This window comes from Myodes glareolus, chromosome 3 (genome assembly GCF_982192425.1).
Source record: "Myodes glareolus chromosome 3, mMyoGla1.1, whole genome shotgun sequence".
In the NCBI taxonomy this organism is placed as follows: Eukaryota; Metazoa; Chordata; class Mammalia; order Rodentia; family Cricetidae; genus Myodes; species Myodes glareolus.
This window is the reverse complement of record NC_142028.1, coordinates 27,585,331-27,612,533: the sequence shown is the minus strand read 5'-3', so window position 1 is coordinate 27,612,533 and position 27,203 is coordinate 27,585,331. Positions and strand designations below refer to the sequence as shown.

Below are 27,203 nucleotides of genomic sequence, written 5' to 3'. Positions count from 1 at the left end.
AGATCCCCTTTCTCCAGTTACAGTGGGGCCAGATCAAATTCCATAGTCAGCAGTAGGGGGATGCAGTCACTCTTCTGGACTTTCTCCCTTATTATCCCCGCACCCCCCCCACACACACACATACAGTCCGTTTTCTGAGCACTTTAGAACTAGAGACAGAATTGCCCAGGGGTGGAGGCAGGCAAAGGACCCCAGCTGGGCCTCTGAACATGCTCCCCAAGAAAAGTAAGTTCCCCATAAAGAAACAAACAAAAGCAGCCAGTCATTGTACTTTTATTCACATCATGTATTTTGGCATTTTTCCAGAGGACCGAGGAGACAGAATGGGAGGCTGAGGCAGAAGGGCAAGGGGTGGAAGGTGTCCCTATTTCCCTCATATCCTTCTTTGCCCAACCACAAGGGAGCAAACACTTTAAGGGAAGGAGAGACACAGTCGCTCCCTCCCCAGGAAGGATGCATAAAGCCACACCCACGCACACAAAGATAAGACCCCTCCCCACTCCAGGGGCTGGGCCATCACAGAGAAGCAGAGAGCACTGTGGATTTCAGGGGTAGGGGAAGGAAGCAACAAGGTCCCAGTGTGGACAGGCAGTTGGCCTCTTCCTGTCCCATCCCTGCTCTATCCCCAAAGTCTACTGAGTACCCCTCCTCTTTGCTTGGCCATTCTCCAATAGCCTCCAGCTCTTTCCAGCTGCTGGGGACAAAAAGAAAAAGGGTACAGAGCAGGGGGCTGAAGTCCATCCCTCAAACCCTGTCCCTCATGCCAGAAGGTCTGTCCCCTGCCCAAAGTGGTAAGGGTTAAGGGCAGACTCTTAGCTGACCACTCTCTGGTAAAAGTAGATGTAGCCCAGGTCCTTGGGTGGCTTTTCGGAGGCACACACTTTCTGGTCATTGTAGATCACCCATCTGGGAGGTGGGAAGGGACAGAGAAAGATAACAAAATGGGCATGCCAAGTTGCATCATGTTCATCTCTCGTGCCCACCTGAGATCCCTGAGGTGTTTCTGGGCAAGGATCCCAACCTCCTTCTTTCTATGTTGTGATTCCCAAATCTACATTCCAGCTAGGAGTCTGAAAGGAGCTTTAAAATCCCATACGCAGCAGTTCCCATTTGATGTCAGATTATGTATTTATTTAGAGACAGGATCCCAACAGTTTGGCTGTCTTGGAATACTATGTAGACCAGGCTGGCTGGCCACAAACTCAAGGATCTATCTACTTCTGCATCCATAATGCTGGAATACATTTGGTCAGGGTTTTTTGTTTTTTTCTTTTTCTTTTTTTTTTCCTTTTCTCTGTGTAACAGCCCTGGCTGTCTTGAAACTCACTCTATAGACCAGGCTGGTGTCAAACTGAGAGATCCAACTGCCTCCATGTCTCCTGAGTGCTGGTATTAAAGGTATGCACCACCATGCCTATCCAGATTGTATTTTCATAAATTACAATTATTTATTTTGCACTAATATGCATTTGAACCAAGGTGTGTTTAGAGGCCAGAGGTCAGCTTTCTGGTTCTGGGAATCTAACTTAGGCTGTAAGGATTGACAGCTAGTGTCTTTACTCATTAAGATCTTGTCAGCCTGGACTGTATTTTATAATCATCTTCCACCCATTTCTGTGAAGCTGGAGAAACTAGAGAGACCAATGTTTTCTATCCCTCTTTCCTTTTCTTCTTTTTTTAAAGATTTATTTATTTATTATGTATACAGTATTCTGCCCACATGTATGCCTGCACATCAGAAGATGGAACTAGATCTCGTTAGAGCCACCATGTGGTTGGTGTGAATTGAACTCATGTCCTCTGGAAGAGCAGTTAGAGCTCTTAACTGCTGAGCCATGTCTCCAGCCCTTTTTCTTTTCTAAAAAAGGATTTTTAAGCCGGGTGGTAGTGGCACACGCCTTTAATCCCAGCACTCAGGAGGCAGAGGCAGGTGAATCTCTGTGAGTTCGAGGCCAGCTTGGTATACAAGAGCTAGTTCCAGGACGGGCTCCAAAGCTACAGAGAAATCCTGTCTTGAAAAACCAAAAAAAGTGTGTTTGGGTGTCTGCGCATGAGTGACGGCGCTCATGAAGGCCAGAAGGTGCCAGATCCCTGGAAGTAGAGTCACGTACAATGGCTGTTAGCCTCCATTTGGGCGCCCAGAACTGAAGCAGGTCTTGTGCTCTTAGCCAATGAGCACCTTTATAGCCCACCATACCCGCTTGGGAGACCGGGTCTCATACAGCTCAAGTTCACTTAATTCATTCACCATGGAGCCAAGGATGAGCTTCAACTACTGGTTCACCTGGCTCCATTTCCAATGCTAGCACGGCAGCCATGAGCCACACACAGCTACTGATCAGCCAGCATTTTCACTGAGTAATTATAGTCTTTGCTGTAATTTAACTTTGCTGCTGCCACAGGCAATCCATAAACAAGCAGATGACTATGGACTAGTAAAACTTCATTTACAAAAGCAAAGCCCTGGGATATGGCTTGCCTATCCATGTGGAGGCATTTTTCCCCTGCCTTCTCCCACAAATATTCTAAGGACTTCCAGGCTGCCCTTCCACATTTCCACCAGCACCTCTTCATTCACAGTGCATATTGCTAGCCACTTACCTGCCTTCCTTCTTGATGTGGCAGACATAGTGACCACACATAGTAGAAGTGCCCATGTGACTAATGAAGGCAAAGAGCTGATACTCTGAGGAAGAAAAGGATGATAAAGCAGAGGAGAAAATGCAATGTTCCCGTGCGACAGTAACAGCTCAAACGCAGGACAAGAATTTCAGGGAACAAGGGGCAAAGCGTATCTCAGCTCCTAGAATTCCACCCTCACAAGCCCGCCCCATCAGAGAGGCAAAGCTTCTAACCCTCAGATCGGAGGGCACAGCGCTAGGATGAGGGGTCTGGTGCAGCAGATAGCCTCAGGTTTGCCCTGATGCTTGGAGACACTCACTTCCAGAACCATCCCGGACTTTAGGTCCCACTGGCACAGACTCAGAGATGGAGTCAGCAGCTGAGCGTCCCTCTGAGATGTCCATAGCAGCTTCTGCATCGAGGTCATCAATGTGACTGAAGATCCAGTCTACAGCCCGTTCTAAACTATTGTTCTTGAGAGGAGGGAAGTATCACATTTACTACCAAGTCAGGCAGGCTCACCAACACTGTGACTATCACAATCACACGAGGGCAGCCAGCGTCAACCACACTATACTGGGTTTTGGTACCACTAACCAAAGCTGTTAATATAACCTTACTCCCACCCCCACTTTTTCCCATGAGCTCCAAGTCCTTAGCTGGGGCAGCCCATGCATACCGTGGCCCGCAGAGCTTTCAGGGCCTGGTCCCTTGAGAAGCCCATGGAAACAATGGTGGTCACACAGTCCTCTGGTGGGGGATCAGCTGCTGCACTTGTGGAGCCAGGCCCGCTGGAGCCAGGCAGGATGAGGGGATTTGCAAAATCTGTGGATGCGGAAGGGATGAGTGTTTGGGTGGGGGATGGATGGAGGCCCTGTCCCATCCTGCTACCCACCTCTGCCTACCTGGATCATCCATGTGTGACATGACCCAGTTCATGGCTGCTTCGGCCCCACTGTTCCCTGTATAGTAGACAGCTTTCCGGCAGGCATCCATAGGGAAGCCCATTTCCACCAACTGTATGATGACGGATTCATCCAGCATGGGTGCTGTGGTAGAATGGCGGGCACTATGACTTACCGCTACTGGTTCGATGTGTTCCTTTATTGTCTCACATGCCAAGCCTCTAGCCTTTTCCCAATTACCTACAAGTTTTTCTCTTTCACAGACAGGTATTCATATCAAAACTAAAAATAACACAAGCAAAATGCGGACCTGGTATTCCAAAGGGGATTGATTTTCTGCCATTTAAGAAGTATACCCCTTCCCAAGCCAAACCACGGAAACAACAAAGATATAGAGGAGATTAGCCAAGGCTACAGACATCCATCTTAAGAACGCAGCTGGGAGTATTGTAGCCAGTCTTCATATCCAATAAAGGTACAGAGAAAATTGGAAAGGGAGGACAGGAGAAACATAAAGGATGGTGGGGAAATACAGAAAAGCCCTCCCCCATTAGTAAGGGAGAGAGACAGGCAGGAAGAAGAATCACTAACATGTTGGAGAGGAGAAGTGAGGGGAGCAGAAGGAGTCTTCGTCTTCGTTGCCATAGAAACCAAGGCTACCTTTGGGCTCATCCGGAGTGACCAGGGGTGGGGCAATGTCAGGCAGCTCTTCCTCTCCTGGCTGTAGCCCTGCGCCCCTCAACTGGGAGATGTCTAGCTCCTCTGGCATCTCAATGGACACATCTGTAATTGGAAGGGCAGGAAAAGAGTGAATTCAGCAGCTCCCTAATGCTCATCAGCACAGGCACAGCAGACCCTCAGGCTCCTCCTATGTTCTGGAACTGCTCTTAGTAGTTCCAACCTTGCGACACATGTGGAGATCTAGGAGTCAAGGACCTATATTCTAGTCCTACTTCTACTACCATCTGAGCTACAGACAGGCCAGGGGCCTCTCAGTCACCTTACACAACTGTAGGTCTCAATTTCCTTATCTAGAAAATCAAGATAAACCAGTCATGTCAAGTTAGAGACACAGATCTGTAAGATCTGCTTCAAGATTATCACAATAAAAACTTATCAACTAGAAAAATTTTAATAAAATCAGTTGTAAATCACAACTATCAAAATGGTTTTAGCTAGGAATCATGGCACATACCCTTAATCCCAGCACTTGAGAAAAATTCAGGCCAGGCAGGGTTACACTGTGAGACCCTATCTCAAAAACAAACAACAACAAAAACCCCCAAAAAGTTTTAATCAGTCTTTTCAAACTAGATACATTTTGAAACATACACAGAATGTTTTCTTGATACATCTTTTTTTTTTAAAAAAAAAAATATTTATTTTATTATTATATATACAACATTCTGTCTGTATGTATTCTTGCTGGCCAGAAGAGGGCACCAGACCTCATTACAGATGGTTGTGAGCCACCATGTGGTTGCTGGGAATTGAACTCAGGACCTTCGGAAGAGCAGGCAATGCTTTTAACCACTGAGCCATCTCGCCAGCCCCTCCTTGATACATCTTAAGACTATCTCCTACACAGAATGTTTCCTTGATACATGTTAAGACTATCTTGTTCTAGGGCTTTCTACATTGCCACCCTCACCCCGACCAGCATACCCAGTTTCTTGGGCACCCAGTCTAAGCCAAAGGTGAACTTCTTGATCTGGATGACCAGGTAGTCAGGGAAGGAGGCAAACCGTGTAGTCCTGCAGAGAGAAAATGTGCTGGTACCCCAGGATGCTCCTTCCTCTACCTGGATCTGGACTCTCTAGTTAAGGTCCAGGATCCCAGAAGATACTCCCCTCACTTCTTGCCCGAGTAGGGGTTAAAGGTCTACACAAGGAGCTGCAGGAGCCAGGAAGAGGACTATTTGGCAGAAGCAGCAATAAGCTGGGCACTTGGTCGCTAAAACTGAAGCACCTCTTCAGTTCTCTAGGTCATGCCAGTGGCCAAAAGCAAGCTATTTGCTAGAAGTCCAATGACCCTTCAGCTGACACAAGTGCCTATGCCCTGGCATAATGGGGAGGATGTGCAGAGGCCATACTGGAGAAAAGGCTGCACTATAAAAGAGGAAGTGTCAGGAAAGGATAAGGTAACAGATGCAGTCATCACCCGTGTCTATCCTGCTGGGGTCTCCTGGTGCCCTCAGGAACAAAATCCCCCCAGGGCCAGGGGATTTAACCCTGAGATCTCAACTAAAAGGGATGAGCAAACAGCCAAGAGACAAATATGTCTTTGATGATTACCCCACCAAAGGCCTGCAGCTCACACCCAGGCCAAAGGACATACTTGACAGCTACTGATTTCGCCTGTAGGGCTGTACTCCAGAAGTCGTCCACCTGCTCAGGGGCCCCATAGGCTTCCAGGCAGGAGCTGAAGGGCACCTGGGCCCGAACCAGTTCTGGCAATGGTACTTTCTCCTCTTCAGCTTGCCGCTTCTTCTCTTCATACTCTAGAAGCTCCTCTGGTGAAAGAATTGGGTGGTGTATTCTTAGAGGATGTCCTTATCCTCTGTTCAGCTTTACCCTTTATTCCTGTTTCTTTACCCTGCCGAAACCCACTGGATCACTGGCCCATGTACGCTGCTGCTCATTACAACAGTGCTAACAAGCCCACTCCCACTGTGGCCCAGCTTCAGACCTCTAGCCTTCATTCATACCAAGGCCTTGCTGAGCAAGCAAGTTACCTTTGTTAAGGGCTGCGTCCATGGGCACAGGCAACTGCATGATGTAGTCAACTCGTTGAGTGTACTTAACCTTCTCTGTGGCCAGGCATTTGATCTTTTCTTCCACCAAGAAGCGGAATACTTCATTTGGATTTTCAGAACTCCGGCAATTCCTCTATGGGAAACAGTCAGGATAGGAAAGTCTAGGCAGTCAGGGGACAAATTGAGGCTCAAAAAATTTATTAGGGAGCCAGTAGGGAACAACAGTGGATTACAAGATTACACCTAGGAGCACAGGGACACAGACAGAGTAAAAGCCTTCCCTAGCCAACCACCCTTAACCCCAACTCTGGTCCCCATAATACTCTACCTGTACTTTTCTTTCTAAGCACTAAGTATTCTTGGGCTGGGGATGAACCAGGGACTCGTGCATGCTAGGCAAGTGTTCTACCTCTGTGCCCCACTCCCAGCCCTCATTTGTCTTTTATTGTTGCTGTTGTTCTAAGCTTACTTAGGCTTATCACAAGAAGGATCATGGGTAAAGACCAGCACTTGTCTTGACTATTTTCCTCAGGTGCAACCACTAGTTGAGGGCAGGCCAAGTGCAGACAGACTGCTGAATTACAGGACTGGGTTTAAGGAGAGGAAGTAAGTGGGTACAAACTGAAGGCAAATGGGAGAACCAATACTATTCTCTCTGCCATCTTCCCATCCTTACCTCCACCATGTTGATAAGGTGAAGGAAGAATTCCTGGGCATCCTGCTGCCGATTCGTGGAGAACTCGGGGTGGCCTTTGCCAATGAGGGCCTTGAACATTCGAGGGGCAATGCCATCTTGAACTTCCTAGGCAGAGGCAGGACAGAGACTCAGTAGCCACCAACTGACCTAATTTGGACACCTCCCAGATCTTAGTTTCCCTATATAATTCTAAAATCTGAGAAGAACAAAATCCTAAAATTACCTTTTGTTCCGGTACCTGCTCCCCATCACCTGACTCCAGTGCTGGCTTGGAGTATTCTCCAGAGAGAAGGCCATGGCCTAGCTTGGCCCTGCAGGCATAGCCAAGAAAACCAGTTAGTGTCAGTCAACTGATGATCCTTGCAGCTGTCTGCATCTTTTCCCCTCAATCTTGCTCATGACCTTACTTGAACAACTCTTAAAAATGTGTGTGTGGTGTTGTGGGGATGGGCGCACCTGAGGCGCATAGGAGCTCAGCTCAAGAGACAGCCCACAGCTCCACAGCTGCTAACTGTCCGGGTCTCTCAGGCCCACCCCAGGCGAGCATGGTGCAGAAAAGGAGAAAGCTGTGATGCTCTCAACAGCCTTTGCACAAATGTCCTAGCTACATACACTTGGGTGCTGAAGTCTTGAGTAGGGTCTGATGGGGCATTCTGGAAGATCTTCTCCAGTTTATCTACATACCTAGGAGGCAAAAAGAATAGGACAAAGGACTAAATCATCTACAAATCCTAGGATCATGTTTTCCCTAGAGTTATAGTTAATTTCTCTGCAGCAACCTATCCATCCTCCCTTCTCAACTAAAGAGAGCATGCAGTGTGCTCAAGGCACTTTTCCTGCTTCTTTCCCAAGGCAAAGCCAAGAAAACTTGAGACTCCGGCCCAGGATTAGAAGAAACAGAAGTCATATTCTTTTGTTCTTTTCTGCTCTATTACTGGGGAGTGTGTGCAAGGGCAGTTTTATAATACAGCACACCTACCATAGTAGAACAGGGGCTATTCTTTTTGTTTTTTAAAAAAGAGATTTATTTATTTATTTTGTGCGGTGTTCTGCCTGCATGTATGCCTGCCAGCCAGAAGATAGCACTGAATTTCATTATAGCTGGTTGTGAGCCACCATGTGGTTGCTGGGAATTGAACGCAGGACCTCTGGAAGAGTAGCCAGTGCTCTTAACCTCTGAGCTACTTCTCCAGCCCACACAGGGGCTATTCTAAGAATGAGAGCAGGCACACAGATAAGAGGAGAGCCTAAGGCCAGTGCTGAAAGAGACTGGCAACCAGGAGAGGAGCGAAGATTTTAAGAGGTATTTGGTTTCAGTTAACTAATAATTTTCTCAACTTCGTGGTCCTTAATCAAAAAATGTGGAAAAACTAAAGCATACTCAGGTTGCGCAGGTACATAGCCACAGAACAGCGGTAAAGAGAACCACTCACTTCCTCTGGAAATCAGGGATGCTGAAGAGCACCTGGACCACAGAGTTGAGGTAGCAGCTGTTCCCCAGGTTCCGGATGCCCGTGTAACCAGGTCCAAAGAGGGGCTTGAGCGGCACTCCCGACTCCTGGATCAGCTCCCATTCACCAATCCGCTGGTTCATGTCTATCTCCAGCTCAGTCATCGTCTTGTCCGTCTGCCAGGAAAGGGGCTTTAGACTGGGCAAGAAGTCTCCCAGAGTCTAGGGCAAGACCCAGATATAGCCCAGGATTTACAGAATTAGCAGCCTGGAGAATGAAATATCATGTAGTGTCTAAGATCCAGAATGGCAACCATCCTAGATCCATTAGTCACCAGGCCTTTGCTTGAATAAGGGAGTGAAATGGCTGAGATTCCCTTAGCCAAAATGTTTTTTTCCCATTCTGAGGTCATTCCTACTCACCTTTACTTGAAGAACACTTCCTTAGAGAAATGTCCCTGACATCCTAGCCAGCCCAGGGCCTCTGCTACAAACTACGGTAGTGTCACACCATCATCCATCGCTCAGACCACTCTCAAACCAGTAGTTTGTAATTATTCATTTATTTGTGAACATGACTGGGACCCACCACACTCCTGGGCCATGTCTACTTTATTCACCCAGGGCCCCGTATGTAACAAGTGTTTGGTAGTATTCACGGAATGACCAGTTGACCGTAGACTTCTCTTCAAGAGAAATCCATGCAACTTGGGGACTGGGTAAACTCAGCTTCAGGCACACAAGGGCCACAGAGGCAGGAAAGAGAATCTGGTACTCACAGGAAGAGGAGGCACTCACCTTCTGCATCTTCAGCATGTCAATGCCAAAGTGGGCCAAGTGCTCTGCCAGGCTAGGGTCCAGAACCATGTCATCCTCATCGTATGAGTACACATCTAGAGCAAAAGGCAGACACAATGTGGGCAGGGGACACAGGCTGGCACTGGCCTAGAAACCAATTCTACCTCCTGCCCAGAGGACATAGGACAGCCAGTAAGGATCCCCCTCTTGGCTCACTTGAGCATTAGTGAGGAACGAGCCCACCTGGGAGTGGTTGTCAGCGGGAAGAGGGTCAAATAGGATGAGGGTGGGATTGTGATTTCCTTTTTAAATGCATGTATGTGTTCATGTGCATGTGCAGGGTTTTTTCTTTTTCTCTCTGATTCTGGAGCTAGGTCTTATGTAGCCCAGGATGACCTCAAATTCATTATGTAGTTGAGGATGACCTTCACCTTCTGATCCTCCTGCCTCCACCTCCCAAGCACTAGGCTAACAGATGTACTAGTGCACTATCATACCTAGTTTAATGTTGATTCTGATTCTGCCTTGTACCGTAAGTTACTACAGTTAAGATAGGTTTGGAAAGAAGTTACTAAACAGATAATGATGGCTGTCTCTAGGAAGGGGAATAGGATTGTGAAAGGTAGCAGTGAAATTTTAAATCGTTTCATTTTTGTATCAAGGGGATACATTTATGTATTATTCATGTCATATGAAATGAGTAAGTGGAACACATTAAGTGGGGAGGGGCAGGCGAGTACCAGCTCCATCGGGTGTGATGGTGCCCAGCTTAACAGCTAAGGGGTAGCCAGTCTCCCTGTAGTGCTCCACAGCATGGTTGTTGCCCCCACTGCCATCAAAGTAGCGTCGGCCACAGAGGATGGAGCCATCTGTCAGGTTGAGCCACAGGTTCTCTCTCATGTCACACTTGGAGCACTTCCAGCCACTAGCCCAGGGAGAAGAAAATTAGCTGAATTCTGGGTTGGGGTCTATGGGGGTGGCAGTGAGAAGGGGCTCTGCAGGCCCCAGCCAGTCCAAGAGACCATTCTTCTCTCTTCTGGCTGTACTCTGCACTGTTTGTCTTTCCCCACTTCTCCTTTCTGGTCTTGCTCCCTACCCTCTCTCTGACCAGCTCCAGCACAAGGGTGGCTGGCCTCTTTACCCTTGATTTAGGGATTGTGCCCAGAAATGGGAGGAGGCAGGCCTCACCAAGGAGGGATCCGAGCAGGGTTGTCCAACTGCTTGAGATTGAAGGCATGCTTAGACACCTGACGGACTTCCCCATCCCAAGCCTGTACCTCCTGCTTTCGGGAGGCTGAATCAGCTGAGAGTAGGGCTTCCACTGCACTGGTCACCTAGAAGGAGCAGAGAGTCAGCAGGACCCAACCCCTGCCCCACAGACCCTTTCTACCCTTGGTCTCCAGTTTTGTTAGTGCTGTCCAAGCCACAACCACAGCAGCCCCTCCTGCCCTAGAGTCTCTGGGTAGGTAAGGGAATCATACCCGATCTCTGACAATGTCGGGAAGCCCCCCCAACCCATCCCGGGCGATCTCCAGGTAATCTGGCAAAATGACAATCTTCACATCCTCGTCATATTCGTACTTGTCCTCGGTAAGGTCAAACCCACCTTCAACACCTGGGGAGGACAGGGAAGAAAGAAAGGAGGGCAACTACCATTTGTCATTGTCTCTTCTCCAATTCGTCCCCTCCACAGCGCTAAGGCCAATGATCAGGTTTAGGGTTCTTCTAGCAGGTAGCTCACCAATTGCCAGCCGGGTGGGCTTCTTACGAGGTGGGTCCCCAGTGGCTGCACTAGTGTCCTCTTCTTTCTGCAATGAAAAGAGGTTCAGAGGGCCGGGTGTGATGGCACATGACTTTGTCCTAGCACTCAGGAGGCAGAGGAAGGCTCTCTATGAGTACCAGGCTAGCTAAGGCTACACAGTAAGACTCTGTCTCAAAAAGACAAAAACAAAGAAAAAAGGAGGGCCAGGAGCAGCCATGAGCCCAGGGACAGAACAAATGAGGAAGATGGAGGGAAAGGAACGGTTAACCGTACAATGGAATGAAGATTAAAAAACAATTATGGCAAGTTTTAGTGACACAAATGAGAGCAGGTGAAAGAAAAGCAAAGCACAATGGGGGAGTCAGAGGCGCGCTGGCTAGTTCTGTGTCAATCTGTCACATGCTAGCGCCATCAGAGAGGAGGAGTCTCAACTGAGGAAATGCCTCCATAAGACCGGGCTGTAGGCAGCCTGGGGGGCAGTAGTTCTCCACCTGTGGGTTGCACCCCCTCTGGTGATGGTGGGGGTCAAACGACCCTTTCACAGGAGTCACATATTAGATATTCTTCATATCAGATATTTACATTACGATTCACAACAGTAGCAAAGCCACAGTTAGGAAGTGACAATGATAACTGTTACAGGGTCAAGGCAACAGGAGGAGCTGGATCAAAGCATTAGAGCATTAGGAAAGCTGAGAACACTGGTGTAGGGCATTTTCTTAACTAATGACTGATATGGGAGGGTCCAGCCCATTGTGGGTGCCACCCCTGGGCTGGCAGTCCTGGGTTCTATAAGAAAGCAGATTGAGCCAGCTGATAAGCAGCACCCCTCCATGGCCTCTGCATCAGGTCCTCCCGGGTTCCTCCCCTCTCTGAGTTCCTGTCCTGACTTCCTTCAATGATGGACTAGAGTGCAGAAGAATATGCCAAATAAAATGTAACCCTTTCCTCCTCAATTTGCTTTTGGTCATAGTGTCTCATCATAGCAATAACAACCCTCACTTAGAAGGGAACAGACATAAAAAACAGGCACCTGTGTAAAGTGTCTGGATGGTCCCAGCCCATACCCTAGCCACTGGGCCTACCAGTCGCCGGGTCCTCCGGAGATGCAGGTAGACACGCTGGCCCGTCTTGTTGAAATGTCTCTCCACATAGTGTTTCCCAAAGCCCAGGAATGTGTTCATGCAGATGTAGAGGCCACCCTCAGACTCCTGCAGGGCACAACACAGTGGGGAAACACAAGCAGGGTGAAGCCTGGACATGTGGGGAAACTAAGGATCTAGAATCAGAAACTGTAGGTTTCCTAACACTGTGTGGCTCTTAGCAACTTATCCAGCCTTCTGGGGCATGACATATGGCTGAAGATCTCCCAGCATCCTCTATGAGTTTGAAAACAGCCAACAAGCTCATGAGGCAGCTGAACAACACCCCTCAGTTACTGATCTTCTGGTTCATTGAGTGGGCTTTGAGGCTCACCTTCTTGGGCTCAGGAGATCCAGAAAGTAAATGGGGCTGGCAGTGTGAGGGACTACATTCAGAAGAAAAAAGGCCTACACTTTCAGACCTATCAACAAAAAGACCTCCTAGGCCAGAGGGGCAGAGCACACAGTACCAAGCAGTACACCTAACCCTGAGCTTGACAACAGCCAGACCTTTCCTTTGCCACACTCTACGAGAGGAAAATACCTTGTCTGGGACTCACAGCATAACCTGAACCTAGATTATCAAGGTCATGAAGTCCATCATTTTATAGCCACTGGCTACCCCTACCCCATCCCTCTCCTCAGTAAGAGCCCTACTGAAGCCCCATCAACCTGCAACCTCAAAGCCTGCCCTTTTTAGTTACTTTGTTTATTTTTGACACACGGTCCTACACCACACGTTTTTACACAGTGTATAACCTACACTGGCATGGAACTCACTGTGTAGCCTAGGATGATGGAAACCTTTGTACAGCTTTAGCCTCCCAGGGTTACAGGTGTGTTGCCACCACACCTGGCTGAGCTATCTCTTCCACCAACACTCTGGCAATACTCGCTGAGATAGCTAGACTACATAATCAAGAACGCAGTCGACAAAGGCCCATCCTGAATCCCAAGGAGGGAAAGCTAAGCCAGTCTGCTAGTGCCTTTCTAAGCATGGCTGCCTCTGTAACAGTGAGAAAGTGGGGGAGGAGACTGGAGAATAGAGAGTCTGGTCTCGGACCCAAGGCTCTGAGCAAAGGTGTCCTTTTCCTGGAATAAAAGCTTAGTGGCCTTGAACACTTCCCACTGTGCTAGTGAAATTAGGTCGTTATCTAAGATAGTTAGTGGACCAGAACGCTGTACTACCCCTCAGGACAGGCTGCACTGTTCACAGGCAAAGCATTTCTCACCACAGAGGTCAACTATACTCTCTTATTCTACACAGAGAATCAGAAGATAATCTGAAGTACTTGACTTTGTTACTAAATCAGGAAAGCTCTACTGGAGATTTCTGGTTTTAGAATGGAAAAAGGGAAGGTGTTGGAAAATTACAAAACAAACAAAAAACCCCTTTTCTGGGTCATTTAAAGTAGCTACTAAGGAGGAGACAAGAACAACTTTAAATTGCTTTAAGTGTAAAGACAGACCCACTGTCTCCTTTCCCTCCTGGGAGGAAAGTGGGCACTCTCAAGTAACTAACTCTTCCGATGAAAATAAAAGGTGCTGCTTTCAGCACGGATTGAAAACCCTGGTGCTCTAGGCCGGCAGTCCTCCTTTATTTCTACCAAGGCCAACTTGAGAGGGGCAGAGCATTATCTGGGGCTTACATCAAAGCAAGCAAACCACAAATCACAGTACTGGTCCTGAAGTGGGCATCACAGCAGGCTGCTGTACTCAGCACTAGGGATGCATTAATGAAGCCTTCCACTCTGACTTGCAGTTTTCAGGCCATGAGCTGGTCTGGCTGAATGCTCTGGGCAGGGCCCAACAGCCGCTTGAGGGGAGGGGCCGTGAGGGGGGCGGATCCCAAGCAAACTGCAGCCCTTTCAGTTCGGGCCCGGAGGCTCGGCTTCAGCTGAGGATGACACAGGGAGGCAGAACTGCGGGAAGGGAGGTAGGTATGAGGTGGAGCCTGCAGAACGTGAAGCACGGTGTGGGTGGTGGCTTTGTCTAACTAGACAAGAGTGGGAGCAAGATGGTAAAGGAGCCTTAGCATCCTCCAGAGAAAGAAACCCTCTCCAGGAATACTTCAAAAGGGGTTGTCTCGGTAACCTGTGAAGGACGGAGGAAAAGGGAGGGGGGCGCGGCCATAATTCACTTCCGAGAAGAAACGACTAGATCTTTCCACTGGGTGTTTTTCCTCCTCCCTACCAGTGACCCACCTCCCCATCCCCTATCCAAATTAACCACGAGTGGAGGATGTTTAACTCAGTTTTTCGCCAAAACTGGACTTCTTCACAGCCCTCTTCCAGACTAGAAGCTGCGGACCACACCTTCCCAATCTCAACCCCTACCCAGAACAGTGGGGAGTCGCCCCTAGTCCTCCCACATGAAACTACAAAACCCGGAGAGCCATGCGCAACGTGCAAGACCACCTCCAGGCTTTTTCTGGGTGTCGTCTGGGGGATGTAGTCCGCCGATCAGGTTCTAACTCTATCTTAGAATGGTAACAAGAGACAGGAGCAACTACAATGCCCATAATGCTTCACGAGACCAGGAATGGGCAAAGCTAGAGCTATAGCTTCCGGGAATGGTAGTCACACTACAGCTCCAGATAATGAAAAGCAAAAGCAGAGAGTCGCGGGGAAAACTACAACTCCCAGGGTGCATCGCAAGGAGGCGGTAGCCCAAGGCTTGCAGGCCCGGCCGAATGACCATGGCGATGGAAGGAAGTCGTGGTCGCCGCGGGCATGGGGAATGCGCTTACCGGCGTGTCGAAGGAAAATGCGCACTCGTCTTTGTGGACCCGGTCTCCCGCCTTGGGGACACGGATAGTCGGTAACACTGACAGCAGCGCCTCCTCACTCAGCTCCGCCATGACACCGGCAGCAGCTCCTCCTCACACGGCAGCTCCCACTGTCCCAAGTCCCTCCCCACTTCTGCTCTCGCGTCCAATGAACGCGACTCGCTAGGCGCATGCGCTGAAGGCAAACCGCGCGAGAACGGCAGTTGGCCTCAGCCTGCCGCCTGGTGCTTCGCCCTCCGCCCCACTCTTAGCGAACGCCAATGAAAACCTCTCCTGGCACAACTGATGGCCGAAAGGGCCAATCGCGCTCTTCCAGGGCGGGCGCGCGTGTGGAGCCGCGGGGAGGGCGTGCAGTTGCGGCTCTGATTCAAGGACTCGAGAATAGGGCTTTATGTAAAAAGCAGAAACTGTGGGCTGTTTAACCCCATGGATTACTGAAATTTTGTCAGGGACTCGTCCAACCGGAAAACAAACGGGCACTTGTCTTCTGGGTATTTGAAAAGCAGTAACCAATGAGTCAGACTTTGAGAGATGTGAGTGATAACTTCGTCAACCAATAAGGATTGCTGTCTCGCTTTAGGCAAACCATCCTAACTCGGCCTCCAGCCAGTTCTGCGCGAACGGCAGAATAACTCGCTCTCCCTATTTTGTTTAATAAAAGCGAAAAGCTGAGAAACACCCAGAGTCTCCCGCCTACTGCTGACGGGCGGATACGGAACAAAAGAGCCCCTCGGCTCACCGAGATACAAGCTAGTCCTCACCCCATTGGCCAGCCCTCGTGATAGACATCCTCCAGACCAATGGCCTTCAGGTCTGGAGGGCGCGTTTCCCACAACTGGCCTATGAAAGTCTGCCTCGGCCTAGCCAATAGGGTCAGGGCAGGGGGCGTGGCGGGAAGTTTGAAACGCCTGGCTTTGGGAGTTGTATTTCAAGCTGGTAGTGTTCGCCCCGAGGTCGAGCTGGGGCCCGGTAAGTGATGCTAATTAGTGCCTAAATCGAGGCTCCAGCAGATCTGAATGCGCCGTTAGACAACTCCACTCATTGTCCCCTCAGAGGTTTCTGGGCCAGCGACCCTGAGGTTCCTCTGCTGGAAACTGGGACGATCGGGTGAATCTGGGGTCAGAGGTCCGCCACGGTGGCGGTAAACTGAGTCGCTCCTGACGGGCGTCCCTTCCTCTGTCTGCACAGCCGGGCCTCGTCCCCACCGCTCGTGGAGATGGGCTCTACTCAGAGCATCTCAGGCACTCCAGCGCGGCCTCTGCCACACAACAAGCATCTGGCTCGGGTAGCAGACCCTCGTTCACCTAGCGCCGGCATCCAGCGCACTCCTATTCAGGTACGCTGGGCTGGGGTGGAGAATGCAGAGAAGCTGTCTTGATTCGTGGGCCTCTGTCTAGCTTGTTTCTGTGAGTCCTCATCCCCCTGCCACTGGAACCTTAGTTTCTTCACCTGCCCTTCTTTTATTATTTATTTTTTGAGGTTCTGATATAATCTCATCATTTCTGTCTTCCCTTTTCTCCTTCCAAACCCTTCCTTGCTGTCCTTCAAATTTATGGTCTCTTTTTCATTTACTGACTTTCTGGGGTTTGTTGTTTGTTTGTTTTTGTTTTTGAGACTGGGTCTCACTGTGAAGCCCTGACTGGCCTGGAACTCACCATGCACACCAGGCTGGTCTCGTACTCAGAGACTGACCTGCCCCTGCCTCCCAATCCCTGGGATGAAAGGTGTGTGCCACTACCGTGTCTGGCAACTTTCTGCTTTTTTTAATCTGCATATCCATGGGCATTAGCAGTTCTGTCTGGGAATATGGGGAGGAGATAAAGTTCTGGGCCCAGGCTTGTTCTACCTTATGGTATTGACAGGTAGAGAGCTCCCCGCAGCCAAGTCTGCCAACAGACCAGCTGAACAGTCCTAAACAAGCCCAGGACCCAGACCCCCGCTCTCCTACTCTTGGCATTGCACGGACACCCATGAAGATCGGTGCTGCAGGTGAGTGACGGACTGGGGGGGGGGGAGGTACTGCTGAAACTGACACCTATCTAGGGTGCCGGCAAGACCATTTTCGTTTTACTGGTTTTTGTTATTTGCTTCTTTTTGTAACTCTGAGTTTTGAGCCAAAGGTCTTGAACATGCCAGGAGCTCCAGCCTCCTGTTGGACTCCTCACTTAATTTTATTTTTTTTAACATTTACGTGTATGGACAGACACCTGACACAGTTCATGTGTGAAGGTCAGAGGGCAACTTAAGGGGATCCTGTTTTTAACCCTTGAGACAGGGTTTCTCTGCGAAACAGCCCTGGTTGTCCTGGAACATGCTTTGTAGACGAGACTGGCCTTGAACTCACATTCACGGAGTGTGCCTCTCCCTCCCAAGTGCTGGGATCAAAGGCGTGTGCCACCACCACCTGACTTTTTTTTTTAAGACAAGGTCTCACACTGTAGCCCAGGCTGCTCCGGAAGTAAGGCAGTCCTGCTTTAGCATGAGTGCTAGAATCGCAGGCCTGTGCTGCCGTGCCCAGCTCCCCTAGCCCACTTGGGCCGAACCCCAGCCCTCCTTCTGTGTTCACACTTTACCTCTGAGCCCCACCCCAGCTCCGTCTCAGTCTTCTCCATAGCTTGTTTTCTCCTGCCTTGACTTTGTTCTTCCCACTCCCTCCCCAATCTGAGCAGACATCCCATTCTCCTCTCTCTTTTCCTCCTTGGTTTGTCTCAGAAGGCTATAGCTTGTTTCCTTTCTTCCCTCTAGACCCTCAGAGTCCCCTGGTGAGAGAACTGAGTGAAGTGTTTGAGGCCGAAGCTTCCAAATCCATCTCCCCCGCAGAGCTAGCTCTGCCCCAGCAAACACCTTTATCTCCTCCTGAACTGGACCTGCCTTTGGAGACTCAGTTATCCCTAGAGGACCAGTTGCTGCCTTGGAGCCAGACTGACCTCCCCTCCAAACAGGTGTTTACCAAGGAGGAAGCTAAACAATCCACAGAAACCATAATTGCCTGCCAGAACTCAGACAAGCCCTCAAGAGATCCCGAGACTCCCCAGTCTTCAGGTACAAAATTGAAGAGCAGGATGGAGGGGAAAGAAGCTAGAATCACATCCTGGGATAGTATAGGAAGAATAGCTAAGCCCAATTTCTGAGTCCTTACTTGGATTAAACCTTTCTTCTAGGTTCTAAGCGCAGTAGACGGAAAGCAAACAGCAAGGTGCTAGGGAGATCCCCTCTCACCGTCCTGCAGGATGACAACTCCCCTGGGACCTTGACATTGCGACAGGTAAAGGAAGAGGGTGAAAACTGTCACTGAGTATCCATCATTGTAGTCGGAGCCCTCGCCTCACTCTCCCCTCTCCCTCATGTCCCCTGGCCCTTGGCTCACATACCGCCTTTTGCAGGGTAAACGACCTTCTCCACTAAGTGAGAATGGTAAGGACCTAAAGGAAGGAGTCATCCTTGGAACTGGAAGATTCCTGAAAACTGGAGGAGCATGGGAGCAAAGCCAGGACCATGACAAGGAAAATCAGCATTTTGCTTTAATGGAGAGCTAGGTCCATGCTGGATTCACCCAGCATGGTGATAATCTCTTCCCCAAGAGCACTGAGGAAAGTCTGGCTCCTCCCAGGCTACCACCTCTGATACTTGGACTTTGTTTTGTTTTGTGTGTTTCTTTCATATTAAAGGAGATGGTTTTAAATGATGCTTTAGGAAGTTAGACAAAGCTGCATTGGGTCTTCTGTGTGTACAATGGTAGCCGGGGGGTCTATGAGCCCTGGATATATATCTCTCCTGCCACATCTAAGCCTTTTTTCTATGCCTTAAGTTTTGATGTTCTCCAAGGCTCTGCCCTTGGCGCCTCTCTCCTCTTCCCCTTTTGTTGGGGCTTAGCTATTACTTACTTGCTTCTGGTAATTTTCAGACTTTTATTCAGCTGCCACATAAGCACTCAGCGTTAGTTCCCTTAAAATAAAGTTTATGATCTTTTTTTCCCTAAAGCTATTCCTCATTGCCTATTCCCCATCCTCGTGGATAGGGAAGACCCTCACCCACCTATCTGCCTGGACATTAGTCTTGGCCTTGGTTATCATACTGAATTCTTCTGTTCAGAATGGCATATCTGTGAGTATGACCACAAGATCTTGGTGACTCCATGTTTCTGATCTCTTCTCCTGTCTTGTCAGTGTGTGTATGTGTGTGTGTTGCTGGAGGTTGACCCGGAGTTTTGCTCATGTTAGACAAATAACTCTGTTAGTGAGCTTCACACTCAGCCCCAGTTCTGTCATCCTAGCATTTCTTGCCACCTGCTTCATGTTTCTAGAGGGCCAGTCTTTCCATTTTACCACCCTAAACTGTTGGAAGAGCAGTTTTCCTGACAAGCTTAAAGATCGTGGTAATACCCCACTTGAAACTCTTTAGTGGCCTCCAAGGCCCTTTATCATCCAGCTCCTATGCAGGCATGCACACATGATTGTAGTCTGGAGCAAGCTGTCGTGTGCCTCCCCAAGAAACCTCAGCTTCTGCCTTGATCCTTCTTCCTGCCCACAGTCTACCTAGTACTTAGCCTTTATCCTAGCACCTGTAATATCTTGTTGTCCGTTAACAGGACCTCGGTCTTCTTGTAGCATAAAGGGGTGGAAGCTAGCAACACAGGATGCTACGTTTTATTAGCTAATAATAAAGGGGGAAAGGTAGAAAAGGAGAAAGTATGAAAGGGCCAGGGGACTAGCAGTGACACCCACAGTCGTGAGCTGAGCACCCTGACCGTTCCAGGTCTGGACAAAGGCTATGGGTAGCTCAAGAGGACCCTAGAGGCTGAGAGGGTCTGTTCCTGTTTATTAAGGGAGAAGCTGTGAGGGCTCTGAATAGGGGAGGCCATGGGCGGAAATGGGGCAGTTCTTTGCCCTTGTGTCCCTGATGCTTCCAAAGGCACACTCCCATAATCCCTACTGCTCTCAAAAGAAAGTTTACTGGGAATGGCCCCTGGGATATAGAAGACTGACCCTAAAGAGATGAATATAGGAGGAAGCAGCTGAGAATCTTCATGGCTTCCACCTCTCTTCTTCTAGCCTCCTTAGTTCCAGATTTTGAGGAAGCTGTCCCAGGACCCAGTGGCCACAGCCATACCATCAGCTGTGACCCCCAGGCAGCTGACTCTGTTGTCATGGCCAGAGAGTACGCCTGAGGAAGAGAGGAAAAGTCGGTCTGCTTTCCCAGGTGTGTAAGGCCCCTGATGTGCAGAAGCTCCAGCCCGGGGAGGCTCCGCCCGGATGGAGACTAAGGAGCTGAAGGAGGATTAGCCCGAGCCGAGGGATTTCTTGTCAGGCCAGTTCCTTTGTCCAGAGCTCGAGTCTCTGGTAGGGCAAGGGTAAATTGGTTAGTAATGTCAGTAAGCTGTGAGGAAGGACAGGGTTACTTTGATAGATCCAAGGAAGGGGTTCTTTGTTTGTAGGTTCTTTGTTTGTTTTTAAGAAAAAGACAAGGCAAGGCCCAGAAAAGTGACATGTGTAGGTAAACTCGGAAAGTAATCAACTGAATAGGATTTGGGGTCTGATTCTGAGGTACGTGTTGTTTTCCTTCAGCTCTTGGTCGCTCCTGATAGAAGCCAGGCTGTCTTTCACTCGAGACTGTGCCAGTCCTAGACAAGCCCCTAGGCTAGGCCCAGGACCTTTGGTTTACTCTTATTCACACTTCCCCGAGGCTGTCCCTTAAATCTCAGGTACACAAAGGACTGGCATTTGAGATACACTGGTCTGGGGTGACCAGAAGGAGCAGGCACGACACGAGGCAGAAGGGCTGCTTAGAGCACTTTCTGTTTGGGGAATCTCGATTTAGTTTCTGAAGCAAACGGTGTTGGTTTCCAAGGCTCAAGTTAGGCAACAATTGGGAAACAGCGGTAAGAGGGTCCCCTTAAAGAAACTGGGAGGAAAGGCGGGAGGGCTGGAATGTCTGGGGCAGACCCTTACCTACACGCTCGCACTTCAAAGAGTCCCAGACATTGCAGTTGAAGTCATCGTAGCCTGCGAAGAGTAGGCGACCACTGAGCGAGAAGGCTACTGATGTGATGCCGCAGATGATGCTCTCATGGGAGTAGGCGGTCAATTCTTGGTCTGCCCTCAGGTCAAACAGACGGCAGGAAGCGTCGTCTGAGCCAGTGCAGATGGCCTCTCCATTGGGAAAGAACTGAGAATACAGATAAGCAGTGGTCAGCGCTCAGACCTGGGGCAACCTCACCTTTCTGCCTGGTTCCTGGTTCCCATGGGGCATGGAAGCCGCTTGACTCAGTCTCTCTGCCTGTCTCCTTGGTAGGGTGAGGTGGCCAGCTGCAGCACAGCTGTTCACTGCTGTGTTCTTGTGGCCCCCTCTGCCCTGACTGCAGCAGTGCACCAGGGGTTCCCAGGGTCACATGATTGAAATTCTGCATAGAAAAACCTTGCAGTGAGGACATTTATGAGATAACAGTTATATTTGAGTGTGAGCTGCAATATTCTGTAAATATTGAATTTCTTGGTTCTTACAAATTATACTGGGGCTGGAGTTAAGATCGGTGGTTGCTCTTGCAAAAGATCCAGATTCAGTTCCCGGCACCCGTATGGTGGCTCACAACCACCTGTGACTCCAGTTCCAGAGGACCTGACACCTTACCTCCACAGGTGTCAGGCGTGTACTTGGTGTACAGGCATACACGCAGGCAAAACACTCATACACATAAAACTTATACTGTAGATGGGAATGGCCACTTACCTGTAATCCTAGCACTTGGGAGGCTGAGGCAGGAGAATTGCCTCAAGTTTAAAGCTAGCCTTCCAGGGTGAGAAAGTGGGCTCCAGTAAAGCATGGTCAACTCTGCGATTGTCTCAAAAGATGAGGACTAGAGATACAGCTCTAGCTTAACCTGGGTTCATTCTCTATCTTGACAAAAATAAAATGTATAAACTGGGCGGTGGTGGCACAGGCCTTTAAGCCCAGCACTTGGGAGACACAGGCAGGCAGATCTCTGTGAGTTCCAGGGCAGCCTGGTCTACAGAGTGAGTTTCAGGATAGCCAGAGCTACACAGAGAGACACTGTCTCAAAAACCAAAACAAAAAAGTATGGAAAATAAAGTAATAGGGTTAATAACTGGGGGTGGCCATATGACTCCGTAGGGAAAAGGACTTGCTATACAAGCTTGATGACCTGAGGTTGATCCCCAGAAGAGATCAGACTCCTAAAATCTGTTTTCTGACTAGTCACACACTCAATAATTTTAGAAAAATTAAAAATTGGTCATGGCTGACACCTAGAATGTGAGGCCAGCCTGGTCTACATAGCAAATTCCAGCCAGAGCTATATAGTGAGACCTTGTCTTAGGGGAGGTTTTTTTTAAAATGTTTTCTTAAATGTTATTATTTATTATGTATACAGTATTCTGCCTTCATGTACACCTGCAGGCAAGAAGAGGGCATCAGATCTCATTACAGATGGTTGTGAGCCACCATGTGGTTGCTGAGAATTGAACTCAGGACCTTTGGAAGAGCAGTCAGTGCTCTTAACTTCTGAGCCAACTCTCCAGCCTGAGATTTTTTTTTTTTTAACTTATGATTTAGGACTGGAAAGATGGCTTAACAGTTAAGAGCATTTGCTCTCGCAGAGGACCCAAGTTCAGCTGGATCCCAGCACCCACCTGCATGACAGCTCATAACTGTGATTCCAACAGTTCCAGAGGATCTAACACCCTCCTCTGCCCTCCAAGAAGCATTTGAGAGGCACAGAGCCATGATATGAGTAATCTATTCTCAAAGGACCCAGGAATGAGGACCTGGGGTGTAGCTTGCTGGTAGGGCACTTGTCTTGGATGTGAAAAGCTCTGAGTTGCGTCTCCAGTGCTACACGCCAGACAGAGAACGGGAGGAGCTAAGTGCATGTGTGAGGGTGTGTGCTGGTATGTCTAGAGACAATCGTAAAGAATGTGTGGCAAAGTGGTACCAGTGAATCAGGGTGAAGCAGACTTGGGATTTCTTGTCATTGGTTTTCAAACTATCCTATAAAGGTAAGATTATTTTTAGAAATAATAAGGAAAGGGCTTCAAGGTCGTGTGGAAGTTGATCAGAGATGTATCCGGGGGTTTAAGGTAGCTAGTTCCTCAAGGGCACACATGAAGGGACACTCACACAGATAGCATTGATGTCGGATTCGTGGCCAGTGAAAGTCTGGCGGCAGGTCCCTTCCCTCACATCCCAGAGCTTTGCGCTGGCATCACAAGCGCCCGAAATGAAGAGTTTGTAGTCTGGAGACACAGCCAGGCTCATGCAGTCACCAGTGTGTCCCACAAACACCGTCTTCTGCTGCCCCGTCTCAATGTCCCACAAGGCACTGTCAGGAGGAAAGGAGCCCATCACAAAGAAATGTCACAGTTGCCCAGCACAGAACGACCTTCCAGTCCTCAGCACCCATGGCATTCAACCCTTACCACGTGGTGTCCCCAGAGCTGGTCACAATGTTGTTGTCATCCAGGAAGCGGCAACAGGAGAGATAACCTGGAGGTGGTTAGAAGGGCAGGGCCCTGGCTCAGGGTCTCAGCTGGACAGGGGCCTGGATTTCCGTGACCCCTACACAGGAAAAGAGGTCTTCTCACCTGTGTGGGCAGAGAGTTCCCGGCTGACCTTAACATTGCCCTCACGGGATTTGAGGCTGTAGATGGAACACATGTTGTCCAGACCCCCACACGCCACAAAGTTCCCTGATGGTGCGTAGGCACAGGTCATGACCCAGGAGGAACGCAGGGGAATGGCATGCACCTGCGGAGAGGGTAGATTTGGGGCGGGCGGGACCTGAGCTTCAGGAAACGGCACAGAGATTAGGCATGCAACCCTAGGAAGGATGGAGGGTCCTTCCTTGAAGGTGGTCAGTAGGAAGGGCTGGTACCTTGTTAGTGGTGTAAGTGTCCCACACGATCAGCTTCCCGTCCTGCGAGGCACTTACCAGCAGCCTGGAGAAAGGGCACCTGTGTCATCCCTACCTCTTCTCCCTGCCCCACCCCCTCCATTTTAGACAGCTCTGGATCCTCACTTAGAGTCAGTGGCCCAGTGCATGGCATAGATCTTGGCCAGGTGTCCCCTTAATGTCCTCCGTGTCCGCATCTGGACTCGTCCCACCACCTCTAGGCCAGACACAAGCTGCAGAGAAAGGGGTATTGGGTTTCACATGTCTGCCGCAGCCCCTGCTGGGGACCAGAAACAGCTCAAGAGGTCCCCGGCCTGGAGCGACCGGGCCTCCTGTGGTAGACAGGTGCTGGGATAGCTTCTGGCAAGTTGTTCAATGGTAGAGGTAAGTGTTTAGCACTGTGTCTCCAGACTGAAGAGTGGTAGGGAGATATTCCCACCTAGATCAAGCTCAAGTTGCTGGTATGAGGTCACTGAACATTAGCTTGAGACACACAGGTGATACCAGACTGACAGGTGCCTGTCTTCACACACCAGTGGCACCCAGCCAGCACTCATGGGTTCTGAGGTATTGCCCTCACCAGGAACTGCCCCTGTTGAACTCCACCCCTCCAACCACAACCAGCCTCCCAGTTGCTGAGCTGCCAGGGTCCACAGAGGTGGTCTATCATAGTTTGTCAACTTCGGCAAATCACATCTTCCCTTGAGCCTATTATCTTACAGAGTTGCCATGGGAATCGTACAGAATTATGTATTTAAGCATCTAACACAGTGCTTTTCTCATGATGTTTACTCTTACGAACATATTTAATACAATCGATTCTACGTTCTTTCTTCCCCCTCAGTACCCGGGGATTGAACCTAGGGTCTCAGGTATGCTGGCTTAGGAGTCTACCACTGACATACATCCCCAGACCCTTTTACTTGTTTCTTTTTTAATACACTATTTCTATTAACTATTTGATAATTTCATGCATGCACACAATGCATCTTGATCATATTCACCCCTACTTCTAGCTTCTCCCAGATCCACCCTTCACCTCCTACCCCCACCCAACTTCATGTCTTCTTTTTAATTTTTTTTTCCTAGCTTAACTTTTTACTTTTTATTTTGAGACAGGCTGGCTTTAAAACCACTCTGCAGCCCAGGCAAGTCTTGAATTTTCAGTCCTGCCGCAGCCTTCCATGTGGCTGGATTCCAAGCCTGTGCCACCTAGCAAGGCTTGATACTTACTGTCAGTTCTAAAAAACAGTATTATTTTGTGTGTCACCAAGAAAGAAACACTAGGCTAACAAAGTATTATGTATTGTCAAATGCATCTCAATTTTAGAGAAATCTGTGAAGAAGCAAACATCTTAGAACTGATGAGATGCAGTCTTAGACAACTGTCAATTCGAGCCTATGAGAAGTCCTGCTTGCTCCCTCCCATCCTTACTGTTTAAGGATGAAGGGGACAAGACCAGTGTCTGTGTCTTCAGCATCCAAATGCCTGACCCAGAGCAGATCTTAATAGATGTTTGTTAAATTAATACATGAGTGTCTTTCCTCACTCCAAGGACAGGATGTGCCAAAAGCTGAGGCAACAGTATGTCACTGGTCAGGAAGCTCTTCCCTCCTCTCCCTCCCCTTCCCTCCCCTCACGTCCTGCCTCAGAAGGGTGAAAGTCTCACCTCAGCTAGGGTGGTGTCCGCACAGGCTTTCCTGGCATCCTGCAGGGAAAGCAGGCATCAGGGAGGCTGTGGTAGGATAGGGGGCATGTACATGCACCTCACACATGGGTGGACACGGGGCTTTGCAGTTGGGTGGTGGTCTCAAATGTGAGCTTCAAATTTAAAGTCTCTGAATCCTTGTAGGTCAGAGGTCTCTAAAGTGTCACCCAAGAGTGACCCAGTCCCCCAGCCCCTCCCAGGCCACACTCCCTCATGTCCTGAGCTCTGTTTGCCAGGGTCCCCAGGACGAGGGCTCTGGGGTTACAGCAATCTGCTTCTTGAGCTGCTCCGCTTCCTGCCTCAGCTGCTCCATCTCCCCCATGGTGCACAGATCGAGGGGCGGTTCTGGCTCCTGCCAGGAACATGGAATAGGTGTTGAGGAGTCCCCATCGGACCGTGTTTCTGTCCTTTACATCCAACCCATTCCTGAGAAGTGATGGGGGGCTTCCCCTCCTCCTGGGTTAGGTCCCGTACATCAGTCCCAGACCTGCCTGAGCCCTCCCAGTGGGCCCCCAATCCCAGAGGGCAGAGTCTGCCAGCTCCCTCTTACTTGGGCTGTGGCTGGACTTCTCCCAGGTTTCTGTTTCCCAGGCGCCTCCTGAGTCTCTCAGCTGCGATGCCTGCCTGTCACCTGCCCCCCTCTGCTGCCAGAGGAGCTGGCCTGGCCTGGCCCCGACTGGGAGGGGGAAACTGACAGGGAAGGGTAAGGCCAACGACAACCACGACAACCACGTCAGGCAAATGAAATCAGCTGGCAGGGGTGGGGGAGAGGCCAGGGAGGGAGGCGGATGGCTTCCAGAGACTTGGGCCAACCTGGAGGGGTGAGGAGCAGGTCTTTGAGCCAGAGAAGAGCACGCCCCCATCCAGCCACAAGAAGGGGGGAATAAAGGGGTGCCTCCATGGTCAGTCTGCCGGCAGAGATAAGAGCATCAGGCCCACGGATCAGAGAAAAGCTGTGAGGATTACTGGTTGGGTTTGGGGAGAACAGAACAAGAGCAGCCACAGCTCCAGGGGCCCCAGGCCCTAGCCCTAACTTGTGGTCATGATCTTGGCAGTGCAAGCCTGTTCAGCAAGCAGGCTAGGAGCCAGGACAGAAAGGTGATAGATGACCCTGTTGTCAACACCCCAAACCATGTTCCCTCATGAGGACTGTGGGGGAAGAGGGTACAGGCAGAAGCTGAGATTAGAAGGGGCTGATCTGGATAATCCTTTTTCTAGACAAGCCCCAGCCAGCTGCCCCTGGGCCTGATTCTAGCCGGGGGAGCTGACAGGAGATTCAGGGGGATTCTGGGTCGATGTGCCCCTGCCTTCCGGGCAAAGAAAGGACTATAAAGAGAAGGGAACCCTGTAGGATGGGGGTCTGTCTTCATGTTTGCCCACATGACTCCTGGGGTCTTGCTGGACTGTGAAGGTCGGAGCTGAGGAATAAGGCTACCCTCTCACCCTTACTCAGGGAGAGATAACAGGGCTTAACCGTGGAGCCCAAGGAGCAGCTGTGGTGGTGGTGATGGGGCACATGGGTCCATTTGCATGAGGCAGCAGGTGGCTGAGATTTCCCTGACAAATCTCAGGCTCTCATGGCTCCGCCTCTGGGAGGCCCAAAGACACCACCTGTCTCCTCCCAGGCCAGCCCTGACCACCCCCACCTCCAGCAACTAGAGAAGCTGGGA

General features: G+C 49.8%; 3 protein-coding genes across 6 annotated transcripts; 1 reads left to right on the top strand and 2 right to left on the bottom strand.

Moving 5' to 3' along the window:
- Positions 1 to 257: 257 nt before the first annotated feature.
- Positions 258 to 15,063, bottom strand: Usp5 (ubiquitin specific peptidase 5). 3 transcript variants are annotated; one of them, XM_048444205.3, is made up of 20 exons: positions 14,881 to 15,063; positions 12,075 to 12,200; positions 10,969 to 11,035; positions 10,709 to 10,842; positions 10,416 to 10,561; positions 9,968 to 10,152; positions 9,228 to 9,322; positions 8,413 to 8,606; positions 7,592 to 7,663; positions 7,203 to 7,290; positions 6,959 to 7,084; positions 6,262 to 6,415; positions 5,865 to 6,039; positions 5,193 to 5,281; positions 4,119 to 4,310; positions 3,528 to 3,671; positions 3,302 to 3,447; positions 2,942 to 3,095; positions 2,602 to 2,686; positions 258 to 906 (listed from the first exon to the last, which is right to left on the bottom strand). In XM_048444205.3, the coding sequence occupies exons 1-20, from the start codon at positions 14,989 to 14,991 to the stop codon at positions 813 to 815; spliced, it is 2,577 nt and encodes an 858-aa protein (XP_048300162.1). In that variant the 5' UTR covers positions 14,992 to 15,063; the 3' UTR covers positions 258 to 812. The 3 variants fall into 3 exon arrangements, with proteins under 3 accessions (XP_048300162.1, XP_048300163.1, XP_048300164.1); XM_048444206.3 differs by having other exon boundaries at positions 4,188 to 4,310; XM_048444207.2 differs by lacking the exon at positions 14,881 to 15,063 and adding an exon at positions 13,781 to 13,801.
- Positions 15,064 to 15,304: 241 nt separating this feature from the next.
- Positions 15,305 to 18,899, top strand: Cdca3 (cell division cycle associated 3). Of its 2 annotated transcripts, none has more exons than XM_087904243.1 (6): positions 15,305 to 15,452; positions 16,108 to 16,255; positions 16,782 to 16,908; positions 17,665 to 17,961; positions 18,081 to 18,184; positions 18,303 to 18,899. In XM_087904243.1, the coding sequence occupies exons 2-6, from the start codon at positions 16,136 to 16,138 to the stop codon at positions 18,453 to 18,455; spliced, it is 801 nt and encodes a 266-aa protein (XP_087760369.1). In that variant the 5' UTR covers positions 15,305 to 15,452; positions 16,108 to 16,135; the 3' UTR covers positions 18,456 to 18,899. The 2 variants fall into 2 exon arrangements, with proteins under 2 accessions (XP_087760369.1, XP_087760368.1); XM_087904242.1 differs by lacking the exon at positions 15,305 to 15,452 and adding an exon at positions 15,767 to 15,888.
- Positions 18,900 to 19,551: 652 nt separating this feature from the next.
- Gnb3 (G protein subunit beta 3) lies at positions 19,552 to 27,136 on the bottom strand. Its single transcript, XM_048444208.3, has 10 exons — positions 26,084 to 27,136; positions 25,799 to 25,885; positions 25,495 to 25,533; positions 23,951 to 24,057; positions 23,807 to 23,870; positions 23,517 to 23,679; positions 23,352 to 23,418; positions 23,053 to 23,254; positions 20,868 to 21,084; positions 19,552 to 20,082 (listed from the first exon to the last, which is right to left on the bottom strand). Exons 2-10 carry the CDS (start codon positions 25,853 to 25,855, stop codon positions 19,976 to 19,978), a joined length of 1,023 nt encoding a protein of 340 aa, XP_048300165.1. The 5' UTR covers positions 25,856 to 25,885; positions 26,084 to 27,136; the 3' UTR covers positions 19,552 to 19,975.
- Positions 27,137 to 27,203: the final 67 nt, after the last annotated feature.